The 16,724-nt window shown below is 38.8% G+C and overlaps 1 protein-coding gene across 4 annotated transcripts in view; it reads left to right on the top strand.

Annotated features, from left to right (window-relative positions):
• Bbx (BBX high mobility group box domain containing) overlaps positions 1-16,724 on the top strand; it is a 245,700-nt gene that overhangs the window by 199,344 nt on the left and 29,632 nt on the right. For all 4 annotated transcript variants that reach the window (XM_041672947.1, XM_041672945.1, XM_041672949.1 and 1 more), the window contains 2 exons: positions 14,202-15,207; positions 16,050-16,185. In XM_041672947.1, coding sequence (XP_041528881.1) covers positions 14,202-15,207; positions 16,050-16,185 — 1,142 coding nt within the window. The remainder of the gene's footprint in view (positions 1-14,201; positions 15,208-16,049; positions 16,186-16,724) is intronic.

The following is a 16,724-nucleotide window of genomic DNA, read 5'->3' on the forward strand; positions in this document are numbered from 1 at the left end:
ACTCGGAAGACAGCAGGCACTGGTTCCAAAAGAGAGTAGTAAAGGTCTCCTTCAAATGTAGCCAATAAAGAGAGTGCCTTTGGAGTTTCCCAGACTCTAGATTCTCAAGATAATTTACTTAAAAGACCATTTTTTTTTTGAGTAATATGGATGTCTGGGCCATCTGCTTTTTCTGGTTATATAATTTCTCTTTGTGTACACACCTATATAAAACTATAAAGTATTGAACAACACCAAATATCAAGCAAACTAACTTTCCATATAGCATTTATCTTTATTAAGCCGTTTTGGATGGTACCATATGAGCCTCTGAGATGCTTCGCTGTGCGGTGCTGCTACAGAGGAATCTGCGTTGTCAATTCCTTTCAGTCATGAGAGGGATTTCTTATTAAATCAAAGCTCATTAGAAAAAAAGCATTCTTCTAATTTGTAGGGATGCATCCCAAATATGAAACAGATGCTATGGCTTAACAGATGCTTGGATGCTCGTGTCATAATTTAAAGGGGAAAAATTACCAACATAAGCCTATTTCAGTTACAGAAAAATCAACTTAGCAACATTTGACTAAAAATATGTGCTTCTGATGAAACTCAGTTGCTGAGAAATCATTTGCCAAGATCTTTGTTATTATTTGTGCCACATGAATCTGATGCCACATCATGAATAGTGTGTTTTAGAAGAGCATTCCAGTTGCTAAGTAAGCATCAAATGCACTATAAATGAGCCAGCATGGCCAATGATCATCAGTAGATTAATGCTTTCTTCCATTTTTGTCCCACTTGTAATTCATAGTCTTTTTTTTTCTTTAACAAATAATGTATAGTCATTTCTGGTACCTCTGAAAAGTAAATATAGAGACAGATATAAAGTTACACATTCCAAAGGGAAAACTGTCAAGGAAGCTAGTTGTTCTGATTTCGACTGGACCCTTCTCCTACGACCACCTCCTATACCTTGACAGGCCTCTCATCACCACCTCAACTCCTAAATCATCCTAGGGATGATATGTGGAACACCATGCCTTTTCTCTCTCCTGAAGATGGACTTATTCTCCATTCCTTACCCCGCTCTGTCATGAAAGTGAAGCCAGCTCTACTGTTTAAGAAAGAAACATGGAAGCAGTATATTCTTATGGTTTGGTGAGAAACAAGAAATGCTTTAGACATAAATGTTTTGTGACATCTTTTACTTATCTGACCAAGCACAAACAAAACAAGGGAGCTGGCAGCAAGGAGATGTGGAATGGCTTTCACTATTCTTAGTTTTGATATTGGAACCCAAGGGTAAACTAAGCAAATAGAAAGTAGATTAGTTTGATCAAGCAGGATGCCACTGCAGACTAATAGGGGAGGGATTGGCAGATGGAGAACCTGGGGCAGTCACATCAGAGAAAAAACTATGATGGAGCTGCCTTTGCACAAGGTGCTCTGAAGTACTGCGAGAGGCAAATGTGACACCACCTGGATTGTACCCATACAGCTGTCTTGATCAAAATACTTACAACTGTGGGGGGGGGGGGGAAGAGCTTGAGTCAACTTCCCTTCCCACCCTATAAGACCCATTCTAGCCTGGAGGCCATATCCCTCCTGATCGCTGACTGCCTATCTGTTCAGTATTTCAGATATCACCCTGCCTGAGGCATTCCTTTAGAAAGTCCTTGACTTAAGCAGCAACAAATGAATAAAGCAAAGATTGTATAGTAGTTAGTTATTCTGGTTCTGCAGCCGTACACTTGGGGGAAGCAACTTAGAAGGTTATTTTGTCTTGAAGGTGCAGGGTGTGTCGGAGATATCAGCTTATCTTGTTACTGGGTGACAGTATACTAGGTTATAGCCTCGGGGCCCAGCCTCCAACAACCTACTGCCTCCAGCCAGAGCCCACCTCCTGAGCCTTCTGTTATGTACAGCTTGAGACAGTTCCCTAGACAAACTATAACAAGCAGTTCTACTTCTGCCATCTATCTCCAAAACTAAGGTTTTAGTCCTCCAGAAGGACCAGCAGCAAGGCTCGAAGCAAAGTACGGGCTCCTTCTGCATTCTTGGGCCAGAACAGAAAGAGAAACGGGTGAGCAGATCTTCCAAAGCTAGGGATTATTGCTTACAAGAAATTCTCTTGGACCTGGGTGGAGGTGCCTGCCACCAAGAGTAATAACCTGAAACCAGTCCCCAAACACACAGAGTGGAAAAGAGTCCCTATTCCTACAAGTTGTATACACACAGACACAGTAATAATAAATGTAATAAAATTCTAAGACAGAAGGAGCAAAAAAACATTTTATATGTATGTTTATTGCCATACTCCGTGCCTCCCTCAGCAGTCAAAAATAATGTGTGATGGTAGCAGGAGGCAGACATTTGGATTCTCCGGCACTGTCAGTTTAGGTTTTAAAAGGTGAAGGCCCTGATTGGAATGTAGATATTTTTGTGTGTGGAGGTGGGCACATGTTCATATGTGCTCAGTTCACATGTGAACACATGTGTGGAGGCCAGAAGACCTCAGTTTTTATTCCTCCTCAAGCCCAGTCTACCGTGTTGTCTGAAATAGGATCTCTTACTAGGGCCAGTAGCTCTCTGCTTAATGTTTCTCAGCTCTGGGGTTACAAGAGAACCACCTCACCTGGTTGTTTACATAGGCATTGGTGATCAAGCTGAGGTTCTCATGCCGTCTATCTAAACCCACAGCCGGTAGCTTTTAATGTCTGAAAGTGACCCAGAAATCCTAGGACTTGTTTCATGTATTTTAAAGGCATCTATCCAGCCAGGAAGGCAGTTTTCTGCTGAGATCAGAAAACTGAGAATACAGTGCTCTTTGTTCAAGCTTCCGTGAAGTTCATACTGTTCAGTTAATCAGTTCCTTATGCTGGCAAGTGCTAAAATGCATTGTTTCCAGTCATTTTGAGATTAATTAGGCTAATCATCTACAGAGCAGCGCAGCAACCTCCCTGGGATGACAGTTGGGTAGGAGAGTTGCTGCAGTTTGGAGATGCTCTGAGGAGAATCAGAGATAGCTTTATCTACTCTTTTTTATTTTTTTATTTTTTTTTATTTTTTATTTTTTTAAATTCTAGAATTATATGTCTGTAGCACCCACACTATCTGTAATCACTAACTCAAACAGACAAGAGCATTTCAGGGCTTTCTCCATGTCAGTAATAGTGGGGCTGCTGAAGTGTCCTACCCATGTACATGTGTTCGGCACAGTGAGAACTAAAACCTGTAAGCCACTGAAGATCAGAAGTATCTAGAAAGTTGGTTTCTTAGAAAGTGGCAGGGGCTGAGCCTATGTTTAAAATCACTGCTGTGCATTCTGGTAATTTTTTTGAAATTACTTCTACTAGTGAGTTTTGTTTAACTTATGATAATGAGTGCTATTTATTATCTACTATGTGTTAAGCACAATCTGGGTACTTCATAATTCTCAAAACTGTGTTCGGAGACAAGTACTATTATCATTCCTGGTTTTCCTATTAGGAAACCAAAGAATGTAGAAGTTCGGCAAGTTCGCTTAGTAGCTTGCTTATGGTCACGTAGACAATAAGAATCAGAGTCTAGGTAGGAACCCAGATACTTTGTCTCTCTAGACCATTTCTTAAAGTAGGCATTTCTGTCAGAAGCTGAAAAAACAGTATGTTGTATTTCCCCCCAGATAAACCTGATAGAAGATAAAAAAAACTATTGGAAAAGTTTTCATTAACTATATTTATTAAATAAGGATATAGGCATTCTCAGAAGCTTCAGCATCTTTTTATATTCTTTATTGCTGTAATGATGTATAAATTAAGTAAAAGGTAGGGTGATGTGGGATTCCCCTCTGTATGCTGTGAATACCATTGGTTAATAAAGAAACTGGATTGACCTGATAGGGTAGAACAGAACTAGGTGGGGAAAACTAAACTGAATGCTGGGAGAAAGAAGGTGAGAAGCCATGTAGCCCCACTGGAGACAGAACGCCAGAACTTCGCCCAGTAAGCCACAGCCTCGTGGTGATACACAGGTTATTAGAAATGGGTTAAATTAAGATATGAGTTAGCCAGAAATACGCTTAAGCTATTGGCCAAACAGTATTATAAATAATATGGTTTCTATCTGATTATTTCGGGGTTGAGCAGTTGGGAAACAAACAAGCAGCTTTTAACTACAGTAGGTAAAGATACATTTATTGTAGTATCCATAAAAATCAAATCATTTATAAAATTATATATTAAAATTATAGGATTTAGAGGCTGGAGAGATGGCTCAGTGGTTAAGAGCACTGACTTCTCTTCCAGGGGACTCAGGTTCAATTCTCAGCACTCACGTGGCAGCTAACATCTGTAACTCCAAAATCTGACACCCTTACACACATGCATGCAGGAAAAACACCATTGCAACTAAAATAAAAATGAACAAACTTTTTTTAAAACATGGATTTATAAACAATATTGAAAAATGAGGCCGGGCAGTGGTGGCACACGCCTTTAATCCCAGCACTCTGGAGGCAGAGGCAGGCAGATGTCTGTGAGTTTGAGGCCAACCTGGTCTACAAGAGCTAGTTCCAGGACAGGCTCCAAAGCTACACAGAAATGGTAACTCCATGAATAATCTTGCCTAGCTGTTCTCCCTCCAGTCCTTTTTTAACATTTCCCATTACTGCTAATGATTAGATGTACTTGACCGAGGTATGACTGTACATACATGTTCTGTATGTATCCTGAGTGTCCGAACCTCTCAGCAACCTCTAGCCCAGAACATAGAGGTGCAGATCTTAGCCTACTTTCTAATTCTAAAACTTGAAATTTTACAAGGGAACCTTTTATTTAATGTTGGTGTGTTTCTTATCTTTTGATTCAAGTCTCTAGTCATTTTAAACACCTATAACTTTTCTTCTCACTCCAAATTGCACCAGTGTATTTTGGAGGGAACTGAAATAGAGAAATGTTTTTAATAACTGCCGTTAACAGCTTCTGAGAAGACATCAAATGGCCATATGGTACCACAACTCTCACCCATACAGAATCCATAATTTTAAAGGAAATAGTCAGTGAAGAAAATATTTAAATTATCAGTTCACCTGGCCCAGCGATTTCAGCCAACCAAAGAGAAAATTGCTTAACTTGGCCAGATTTCAGTGCTCGAGATATATAGACCACTGTTCTGTGACTGAGAACAGTTTCTCCTGCATGATGGAGAGTCTGATTTTCTTAGCAGCAATGCTGTCGTTATTCTCAGGAACTGCTGACTGTGTATTTATGCTAACACACACACACACACACACACACACACGCACGCACACACACACACAATTCTGGTTTTAATTAATTACAGAAGAAATGCACATCTTAGAAAATGCTTCTAACTGCCATCTTAGATCTAAGCTGTTTTAGCAATCAGTACAAAATGATTGTAAATATACCTTGGCTGTAAAAACATTTGTTTTGTACTAAAAAGCAGAGATTTTGAAATAAACCCGATTAGTGTCAGGAGGTCTGTTTTCACACTGTCTTGTTTAACTTAGGGAACTCCTTTATAGTAGACAGTAAAAGACAGTCTAAGAAGAAGATATGTGGCCTGTCTTGAAGCTGCTTACCACTGCTTTGGGCCAGCCAAGAGATGGCTGCTGTGACATTATTTCTAACAGTTTAATAGTTTTCAATTCCTATTTTATTGTCATTTAAGGCAGAATAAGAATTGGATCAATATCTTAACATTTGTTAAACGTTAAATTTGTAGTGTCTCTGATTCAGAGATAAAAATTAGATGTGGGATAAGTTTATTATTCTCTTAAAGCCACTCCTCCGTAACAGACCCCAAGCCTAAAATGTATTCTCACCTGGACTACAAAAGGCATTCTCTCTGAGCCCAAGAACATGAAATACATTCTCTTCAGTACATATGTTAGCCCCTTCAGGAGTGATACCTAGTTCTTAGCATCTTGAAGAAGGTGATAACCTGTGCGTTAGTCTAGTGCATTGTCTGTGAGGATCAGACTCACTATTTCAGCTTTTTCTTTCCTTTGAGAAAGGAATTACATTATCTCCAGCACACCATCTCTAGGTTTTTCTGATTATACAGAAGTCACAATGTAGTTTCTGTTGATGGAGGGAACTTTTAAATATTTGTGATTAATTTTCATACGTACTCTTGACATTCTTGACAAGAATGCTGTGATTGTCATTTGAGGCCTGGCAGTAGGTGATTATAATTAGCATTGTTTTTAGAGACTCATAAAATAATGTTTCCTAGTTTGAATTAGAATGCACTTTAGACTCATAAATTACCTAAGGACTAATGAGCGTTCAGTTTAACACAATATCTGTTGAAAACCTTTTCAAAGATACGAGCTTATTATTGGAAAAGAATACAAAGGTGGACAAAATGCATTCTGGGCCCATTGAGTTATAGCTATTGAATAATAGAGTAGGACCTGGGGGAACTGACAATAATTATCAAATATTTATGTCCATCTTTAACTTAAAACATTAACATTTTAACTTCTTTGAATGCTGCCCTGGGAATTTCATCACTGGAAGGTGCCCTCATGATTTCCTGTTCTCACTTTTAAAGAAAGTTAGTGCTCAATTTAAATTAATAATAGAAGGATAAATTGTCATTTACCATGTCTGGCATTGTTTCAAGGCCAGATTAACAATCGACTCTCTATTAGGGGCATCTTGACTAAATTAATAATAGTCATTAATTCTGTATTCCCCACAATGCAATTTTGTTCCCTTGAGCTCACATTGCTTTATGTTCTTCTTATGCCTGTTATATGACTCGCTACATGCATGTCCATGCATGTACATAATGTATGTATGAACATTTTAAAATTTAGGGGTCAATAATTCTCTAGGAGCAAGAAGAAAAAACTTAAACAGGAAATTGGGTTTGGGAAGATCTTAATTTCAGAAAAACTATTTAAAATCACATAACTCTTATTAGTTGTTGTGTAGCAGTTTCCTCTGAGATTGAAATATTTCATTCTTCAAGGATAGTTTTTTTTGTATGTCTGAACATTCCTAAGCTCCACTGAATTGTGGGTGCATATGCCCATAGTAGATGTGAGTAGACATACACATACACTGAAGAAAAGGCTCAGCAGCTAAGAACCAAGTTGCTCTTGTGAGGATCTGGCTTCATTCCCCAGCACCCATATGGTGACTCGAGCCATCTTTAACTCTAGTTCCAGGTGACCCATCTCTGTTGGCACTAGGTATGCATGTGGTACACAGACATGCATGCAGACATACACATAAAGATAAATAATTTAAATTTTTTTTATTTTTATTGAGCTTTACATTTTTCTCTGCTTCCCTCCCTGCCTCTTCCCTCCTCCCGTCAACCCTCCTTCAAAATCCCCATGCTCCCAATTTACTCAGGAGATCTTGTCTTTTTCTACTTTCTACCTCCCATGTAGATTAGATCTATGTAAGTCTCTCTTAGTGTCCCCATTGTTGTCTAAGTTCTCTGGGATTGTAGTTTGTAGGTTGGTTTTCTTTGCTTTATGTTTGAAAACCACCTATGAGTGAGTACATGTGATAATTGTCTTTCTGTGTCTGGGTTACCTCACTCAAAATGATATTTTCTAGATTCATCCATTTTCCTGCAAAATTCAAATTGTCATCATTTTTTTCTGCTGTGTAGTACTCCATTGTGTAAATGTAACACATTTTCCTTATCCATTCGTGGGTCAAGGGACATTTAGGTTGTTTCCAGGATCTGTCTATGACAAACAAAGCTGCTGTGAACATGGTTGAGCACATGTCCTTATGGCATGATTGAGCATCCTTTGGCTATATACACAAAAGTGGTATTACTAGGTCTTGAAGAAGGTTGTTTCCTAATTTTCTGAGAAATTGCCATACTGACATCTAAAGGGACTGTACCAGCTTGCATTCCCACCAACAATGCAGAAGTGTTCTCTTTACCCCACAACCTCTCCAGCATAAGTTGTCATCAGAGTTTTTGATCTTGGCAATTCTTACAGGTCTAAGGTGGGATCACAGAGTTGTTTTGATTTGCATTTCTCTGATGACTAAGGATGGTGAACATTTTCTTAAGTGTCTTTCAGCCATTTTAGATTCCTCTGTTGAGAGTTCTCTGTTTAGGTCTGTACTCCATTTTTTTATTGGATTATTTGTTCTTTTGATGACAAGTTTCTTGAGTTCTTTGTATATTTTGGAGGTTTTTACATTTGTCTTAAGGAGCCTCTTTGCAGAATGGAATGTTTCAATCTAGAGTGTTTCTGAAATTAAGATCTTCCTGAACCCAAATTTATGTGTAGGTTTTTTTTCCTGCTCCTAGAGAATTATTGAACACTAGATTTAAAAATAAGAACAAAGCAGATAGCCCATCAAGTTCTGTCATACTGCTTATGAATCTCATATAAATGTCATTATTTCAAGTAATAGAAGCATCTTTCATTATTCTAGCACATGTTTTCTGTGACATAAGACTCCAGAGGAGTATTAGCACAAAACATTATCTTTACTCTGTTCTAGACGCTATGAGTTCTGTACAGTCCTAAGGCAAAAAAAAATTATAATATAGTATAGTATAGTATATACTAATTATAGTATAGGAACCTGAGGCCCAGAGAAGTTTAGGGAAATCCTGTGGATAATCTTACACAATAGAGTTCCTTCCTTCATGAGAAAGACCAATCTGTGTCAAAGCCCGTGTACAATTCTGAAGTCTGCTCCAGAACCAGCACCTTGAAACTACCCCTTAATGCCAAACTTGCTCACCCCCAGCAGGGGTGTTTACATCCATGTCTGTCCCCAGGTTCTGTTTATATCACATGAAAATACCTAGTATGATGAGGGAATAAATATTAAAAGCAACAAATAATGGAGTTGAGCGGGTTTTATATAATAGCCAGGAAACTTGAGTACTTAAATGGGAAGCACAGCAGAATGAGGATACATTAGAATCAGATCTATCATTTAGACCAAAGGAAAACTGAGTTTCAGAAATAAACCAGCAAAATAGCCTTGAAGTGCGACCCAAAGTACCATAGCATTCAGTCTCTCTCATTTTTCTCCCTTCCCACTCTAGTTTTGCTTTGTTATAGTTTGTCTCTGCCCCTGTAGATCTCATTCCTGTCCTGCTGTTCCTCCCTTCGTATACAAACACACAGTACATACATAGCTGAGTAAAAGAAAGAAAAAAATTCTCAATTCTTTTTATGATTGATAACCTCTGAATATATTTACAAAATATATTCTATATTTTTATGCATGATAACCCTGAATATATATTGTAGCAGAATATGAACTGTGTGTAGCAAATAACAAAGGAGAAATAGAAAAGAATTATATCAACAGTTAAAAAGTACTCTAAAATATATTATGAAAATCAGTGTGAGCTATGAATGCAAAAAATGGCAAAAAAAAAGCCCTGCTGTTTTTAGTTTTTTTTTTTTTTTTTTTTTACTAAAGAAAGAAATTGGCTAGTCTAAATTAGAGGGAGCAAAGTTATAAAGATCCAGGAGAAAGTGAAACTACATAATTTTTGTTTTGTGTCGTTGTGGAGAGGGAGTAAGGACAATGATGTTCAAATCAGAACATGTGCATGAAGAAAGGCCCATGTGTGGTAACTCTGGATCGACCTGGTGGTAGGATAATAATTTGGGTTTCCTACATAGAAAAATTCCGCTGTAGGCTATGGCAAGACCTTGCAAATGAGATTTGTCTCACTTTTGGTAACCTTTGACACATTGTAGAAAACAACTCTGAACAAAATGGGGAAAAATCATTCTGACTTTCAAAGAATAAGCTTCATTTATAAATGTAGGCTATTATTTCACAGAAACATTTAAAACTGTAAACTTGTAAACAAGAGGGTGAAGACTGGAAATTAACAGTTTCCCTGCCCAAGGCCATGGTCACAGGTGCTGTTTCAGAGTAGGTTTGCTCTGTTCTCTGACATCCCAGCACCTGCCTACTGCCTTCTTCTGTTCCTTTATGGTCCCCTTGTACCTCCTTTGAGCCACTGAGAGACCTTGATGGGAGACTGAGGAAGGGAACTGGGAAGGAACTGTATGTTGGGAAAGCCAAACACCATTCTTCCAGGGACCAGCTGCCTCTAGGGAGGCCCCAAACCTGACCTTTGGGTTTCAGGAATGTCTTTTTACCCCTTTTGCCTCTGCCATAGCCTTCCTGCTGTTGCTAACCCCTGGGTTTCCTTGCCATTTCCTGTTTAGTTGTAATTTTTCATGAGCTGTTATAATAAACGTGTTCCCTGCATGGAGGTCTCTCTGCTAAGTATGCCGTAAGTTGTTTCTGCCTACTCACTTATATTGACTAAGTGCATAAGCCAGCTTCATTTTCTATTTGCTGTTGTTAATATTGTTTACTTTTCTTTTTAAAGCTGAGAGAATGTTGTTGTCATTGTTGGTATGCAGCATGCAGTGTCCAGGGTTCAACAAGACTTTTGAAAGCTAATTGTATGCCTTCTGATCAGAATAGGAAATGGAATTATAAGATATTCTTAGATGACTGAGGCTTATTAATGTTCAAAACAAAGCCGATGAAGAGTCTGGAAGTTCATCAGAAGGCAATGTCCTTGTCACTGTCCTACTCAGCATTATTACTGAAGGTTTAGGCCAAGCCATGAAAAATGTGTGGCTGACACAAAGCTGGAAGATAATTCAGACTTCGATAGGGTAGGGTTTACAAGGAGAAACGGGAAGTCATTCACCTAGGTACTAGATATATAACATGAATTTTTAAAATATAGAGTTGAGCCAGGCGGTGGTGGCGCACACCTTTAATCCCAGCTCTCGGGAGGCAGAGGCAGGTGGATCTCTGTGAGTTCGAGGCCAGCCTGATCTACAAGAGTTAGTTCCAGGACAGGAACCAAAAGCTACAGAGAGTCTTGAAAATAAAAAAAGGAGGCAGAGACAGGCGGATCTCTGTGAGTTCGAGACCAGCCTGGTCTACAGAGCTAGTTCCAGGACAGGCTCCAAAGCCACAAAGAAACCCTGTCTCGAAAAACCAAAAAAAAAAAAATAAAAATAAAAATATAGAGTTGAGGTGACCAAGCTTCCTAGCATATTACATGGATAAGGAAATCTGGGATTTGTAGAAATCAAAGGAAAGATTTCATCTCTGGGCACCATTAAAAACTACCTTCTATCCCTACTGAGAGTTGTGTGTCTTTTCTGGTACTGCAAGAAGACTGAGTGTCATTTAAGGAGAGTATTGCCACACTGAAATATCTCTTCTCCCCAGTCATTATGGGGCTCTTATAATTAGCAAGTATTTTGCCCCATTGGTTTTGATTTTTTGTTTTGTTTTGGTTTGGTTTTTTTGCCTCACAGAACCCCAATTTGTACTGTTACCCACTTGTCAGACTGTTTTTGCTCTTATGGTTAAATCTAAGCCCTTTTGGCTCACTGTGTAACTTTGGGTAAGCTCCGATGTTTGGTTAGGAACTCGGTTTTATTCAGTAAAATCTAGTCTTACTTTAGAAACTGTGACAAATAGAGTAATCAGTTTTTGCTCAATATTAAAGTTCTCAAACAAACCTGCCCCCTCACACAGAAATGTTGCCTGTCTTTGTGCAGAAGTTGGTTAGCTCTCAAGAACACTGTGTAACATGAGCCCTATATTGGAAAGAAGGTTCTATTAGTGACTCTCAAGTCTGGGTTCAGATTTGGGTTTTGGTCACAAATCAGATTTGTGATTAGTGGTTTTTAATAGAAGAATTTGTTTTACTTTTATAATTTTACCTCCAGCAATATAATTGTATTTCTTATAATTTAGGACTAACACACTGTATTGGAGGAGGGTGGGCGTAGCTTCTAAGAGCTTAAAATCAGGAAGTAAAGCATAACTAGTACTTGGTGTAATTACCACACAAGAAATATTAGGCGATTTCCCAGAATCTGTCCCCAGAGTGAATGCCTGTATGTATTCCATTTCATTCCTAGCTTAGGATCCTATCAAGGGTGATAAGGAGAATCATTTTGAAATATATTGAACAGAGAATAGAGTTTTCAAAATACTATTAGGTTTGCTAAGTTGAATCTGTGCTGCAGATGCAAACTGTTGGCCCAGCACTGCAAATGCCTCTGCCTAGATGAGAAAAGTCCCTGACACGACTATGAAAGGCAACCAAAGTGACAATGGCAAAAGAAACCTTACATTTATTTTGAGAATGTCATTCTGAGCTACTTCTAAAACTAGTATATGGAGCCCACATGGGATAATTTATAAATAACTAGGGCTAGAATAGTTGAAAAGGAAAATCATGTCAAAATTCGCTCATTAGAGTAAAACATGCAGGGAAGAGTAATTATGTCAGTGTTTTAGCATTAACATAAGTTAACATGTGCTTCAGGCGTGTTTCTGGTTCAGTACAATAAAGGGAAGAGCCCAGTGTACATGGTTAGGTACTAGCTGAGTTTTAAAAGTTAACATGCATGAGTCTAGAGAAAGACAGCTCTGCACACCTCTTTCTTATTTCACATCTTCCTGGGAACTGTCTGAAGTACTGGGCGCTCTTATCGTGTTTTTCATTGTTTCTTTAAAAGCGGCAATATCCGCCTCTCCAGCATGTCCAGTTCCTTCCTAGTCCAAATGTTACAGAATTCTTTCACCCAAGTTTGTAATATATTCAAAGTACTAAGGGGGGGGGGATGAGAAAAAAGGTGTCTGATACTTAATCCAGTGTATTACCCATTCAAAACTGAGTTTCCCATCTGTCAATAGTCCTAGATGGTAGTTCTGTAAGACAGACGAGCTTCCTGGGCCTGTGCTGATTTTGTGCTGACTCAGCAAGCCCCAGTGCTCTTTGTCTTCCCATGCTGCTAATGCGCAGTAAATTACATATGTTACAGCTGCTTTGTCCTATGCTGCACTTGACCACATCAGCATCTTTGGCCTCTTGGTAAATTGCTCAAACATAGAAACCTAGCCCTGTTGTTTTTGATGTCATTTGTGTCCTCCTTAAGTGTTCATGAGTGGAAACTGGGGTATTGAAAATAGTTTACAATAGCTATAATCTCACATTTATCACATAGTCTGAGCTTCAAGTTGATTGGGAGATGAAGGTAACAGCTTTACCCTTTTTTTTTTAATGTGTAGTACAGGCTGGCCTCGAACTCATGATTCTCCTGCCTCTGCCTCCTTCAGCAAATCCTACTGGCATGTGCCACCACAACCAGCGACAGCTTTACTCTTAAATGTCCTAGATGTGTAAAGAATTTATGGTTTTTTGAGACAGGGTTTCTCTGTAGCTTTGGAGCCTGTCCTGGAACTAGCTCTTGTAAACCGGGCTGGCATTAAACTCACAGAGATCTGCCTGTCTCTGCCTCTTGAGAGCTGGGATTAAAGGCGTGCGCCACTGCTGCCCTGCCAATAAGTTGAAAAAAGGTGTACATGTATAGTAAATATGTAGTTTATTATAGACTTTGTTCTGTGTACTTTGTCCAGTACATATTCAAATGCATGAATATTCAGGTAGCAAAAATACAGTAAGTGTGCTAAAAGTAAATGTGATAAACCCTTTATGACAAATAGTTTACATTGTTTTGGCTCTGAATCTACAGCTAGGTTCAAATCAGATTAGGTTTTTCACCAGACAAGATAAAAAAAAAGAAGAAAGAATGAAAGAAAGAGAGAAAGAAAGAAAGAAAGAAAGAGAAAGAGGTTTTCAGAGCTTCTGTGTTTCTCTAGCTCTCTGTTGGCATCTATAGACCTGTAATGCATGTTTACTAATTGAAATTCAGTGAATCATTATAACATTTCTTATTTCAAGTGGATCAGTGGAAGTTACTGCTGTTTTCCTTATTCTCTGGGATGTGGGGCCAAATATCAGAAATGAGTGCGGGGATTATGCTGACATAAGTATATCATCTCACATAGCCTCACAAAAGCCTCCAAGATAAGATATATCCAGTTTATAAAGTTCTCGACAATTAGGAGTGAAATTCTGAGCTAAACAAGTTTCCAACTAAGAGCCAAGTTTGTCTTTAAACTCTAGAATCCATTCTCTATCAAATCTAATTTTCATAAGTGCTGATGATGCTAGAAAATTATGCAGGGATGTTTATCTATAGTTTAATGAAGTTAGTTTGGCAGAAGTGAGCTGATTATTGTAAAGTTTGGAACTTTTCTTAATTTCTAAAAGAGATATAGATTAAAAAGTCAAAACTAATTTTGATTATAAAATAATGAATATGTTTGGTGTTTTTCTTCTCACTTGTTTTAACTATTTAGATGTGTCTGGCATCAGAGGAGATGAAAATGGAAGAAACAAAGCTAATAAATTCAAAAGATTCAGATGGTGGAAGAATGAAAGAGATGGAAAAGGGGAAGGAAGAGAGAGACATAAAAGTGGAGAAAAACAATGAAGCTGGGTTCCAGAAAGAAGCAGAATTTGAGAAACCATCTAAGGGAAATATAAGGGAGTCTAAGGACTTCAGAAACTTTGAAGAGCTACAAGTGGATAATGTAATGGCTGTCAAATTGGAAGACCCCAAAGAAATGAGAAAGGAACCAGAGGATGATCAGAAATACAGCCACTTCCCTGATTTTTCTTACTCTGCCAGCAGCAAGATAATTATTAGCGATGTCCCCAGTAGAAAAGATCACATGTGCCACCCTCACGGAATTATGTTCATCGAGGACCCCACCATGCTAAACAAACCAGAAAAGATAAAAAAGAAAAAGAAGAAAAACAAACTGGATCGACACGGAAGTGACAAATCCACACCAAAGAAGACCTGCAAGAAGAGGCAGTCTTCGGAGTCCGACATCGAGAGTGTCATGTACACCATAGAAGCTGTTGCAAAAGGAGACTGGGGTGTTGACAAGCTTGGAGAAACCCCAAGAAAGAAGGTCCGCACCTCCTCAAGTGGCAAGGGAGGCATTTTGGATGCCAAGCCACCAAAGAAAAAGGTGAAATCAAAAGAGAAGAAGGCTTCCAAGGAGAAGTGCTCAGACATCATCAAGGAATCACGACCTCCAGATTTCCTTAATATTTCTGCTAGCAAGAATGCTCCTGGGGAGGGGCCAGAGGGCATAAAAGCAGAGCCATTGACCCCCACAGAGGATGCACTGCCACCTAGCCTACCAGGACAGACCAAGCCTGAGGACAGTGACTGTCACAGAAAAACGGAGACCTGTGGCTCCAGGAAATCGGAGAGGTCTTGCAAAGGTGCTCTTTATAAAACCCTGGTGTCAGAGGGCATGCTCACCTCGCTGCGAGCTAATGTTGACAGAGGTAAGTGACGTCTTTAAACCTGAAAGGACTACCAGGCCTTGCAGAGTCTTCCCTTTAGACCTACTGAAAAAAAACATCATGAACAGTGGAACATCAAACTAGTCCCTTGTATGAGTCGTTCATGTATCATATCCGTTTCACTTTACCTGTGTACCTCCTAGAAAGAACACTTAAAGGAAAGGTTTGCTTTGTTTTGTAAGTAATCAGGATAAAGAAATTCCAAACTACTACTTTTTTTGTTTCTCTGTTATGGGCTGGCTTCATCAGTTTTAAATGGCACAGTTAGATTAACTACTTAAATTGATGGAATTTCCTGAATGACATTAATAAATTTGGCAGAATCTTTACCTGTAGGCTCCAAAAGCAAATATCCTATCTAGCTCTTTTGTTGGGCAATCAAAACTAAAAATGAAGTGTTATTTAAAGCATGGTAGCCTCTACACAGTATTTTATCTGTGTTTATTTTGAAGCATCTGCCTAGGGAACTGTTTCTTGGTGAACTCTATTCAAATAAGCCCTGAGTAGAGAGAGCTTAGGAGGATGTAATTCTTCAGGGATGTCTTGAGTGAGTCTTGAGAAATGTAGAATTAATATTGTCTATTAGCCACAGACTTGCACTTGAGGCTGGTTCTCAAATGGACTGGACTGCTTACTTCAGAGGGAAGATTGTTCTCTACAGTTCCCAGATTAGAAGCAGTCCAACCTGAGTCATTCCAGGTACTGATAGCTACAAATAGAATCATGGAAACGATAGGTAAAGGGCCAGGAAGTCACTTGCGAAGGACCTGAGCTGATCTCTGGCCCTGGTATTCTGAGCAAACCCCTTCACTTGGGTTTCCTAGGGAAACGGAGCTCAGGAAAAGGAAATTCCTCTGATCATGAAGGGTGTTGGAGTGAAGAGAGCTGGACATTTAACCAGAGTGGGACCAGTGGGAGCAAGAAGTTTAAGAAGAAGCTAAGGGAAGACTCCTTCCTTGGGTAAGTGCCTATGAGCACATGCGACCTTTACTGCGTAACCTACTATGGCAAGAGTATTAAGTAAGCCTGAGGTACTAACTTTGTTTTGTTTTGTTTCTGTTAGCCCTTGTCTTAATAAGCTCCCTATTGAAAACAGATCAGGGGTCTTATTGATTCCTGCTCTTAACCAGCCATATGAATGGTAATGTCATTTGCACTTTAGCTATGGTACAAACTACACACATTTTAAGCTTGGGCCTGAGTTTGATCGAGGTCCACCACAGCGCAGTAGTGTAGTAACTGTGGATATTTTGCTATCAATTTCTGGGACCCATGTTGCCATCTGGAGCTTAAGATGAATTTTATTTGTGTGTTTACATTTTGCACTTTTTATGCCATTGTTTACATTTTAGTGTGTTTAATATTTCTAAGTATAGGTATACATGTTTATAAAACAGTGATAGCTGGACAATATGAGGTAAATAAATTATGCTATCATTATAATATTGGTTTATTTAAAAAACCTGTTACTCTAAGAAAAATAATTCTAATATATATTA

Source organism: Microtus oregoni, unplaced genomic scaffold (assembly GCF_018167655.1).
Source record: "Microtus oregoni isolate MIOR12 unplaced genomic scaffold, Mior012 000023F_ref0000262, whole genome shotgun sequence".
NCBI lineage: Eukaryota > Metazoa > Chordata > Mammalia > Rodentia > Cricetidae > Microtus > Microtus oregoni.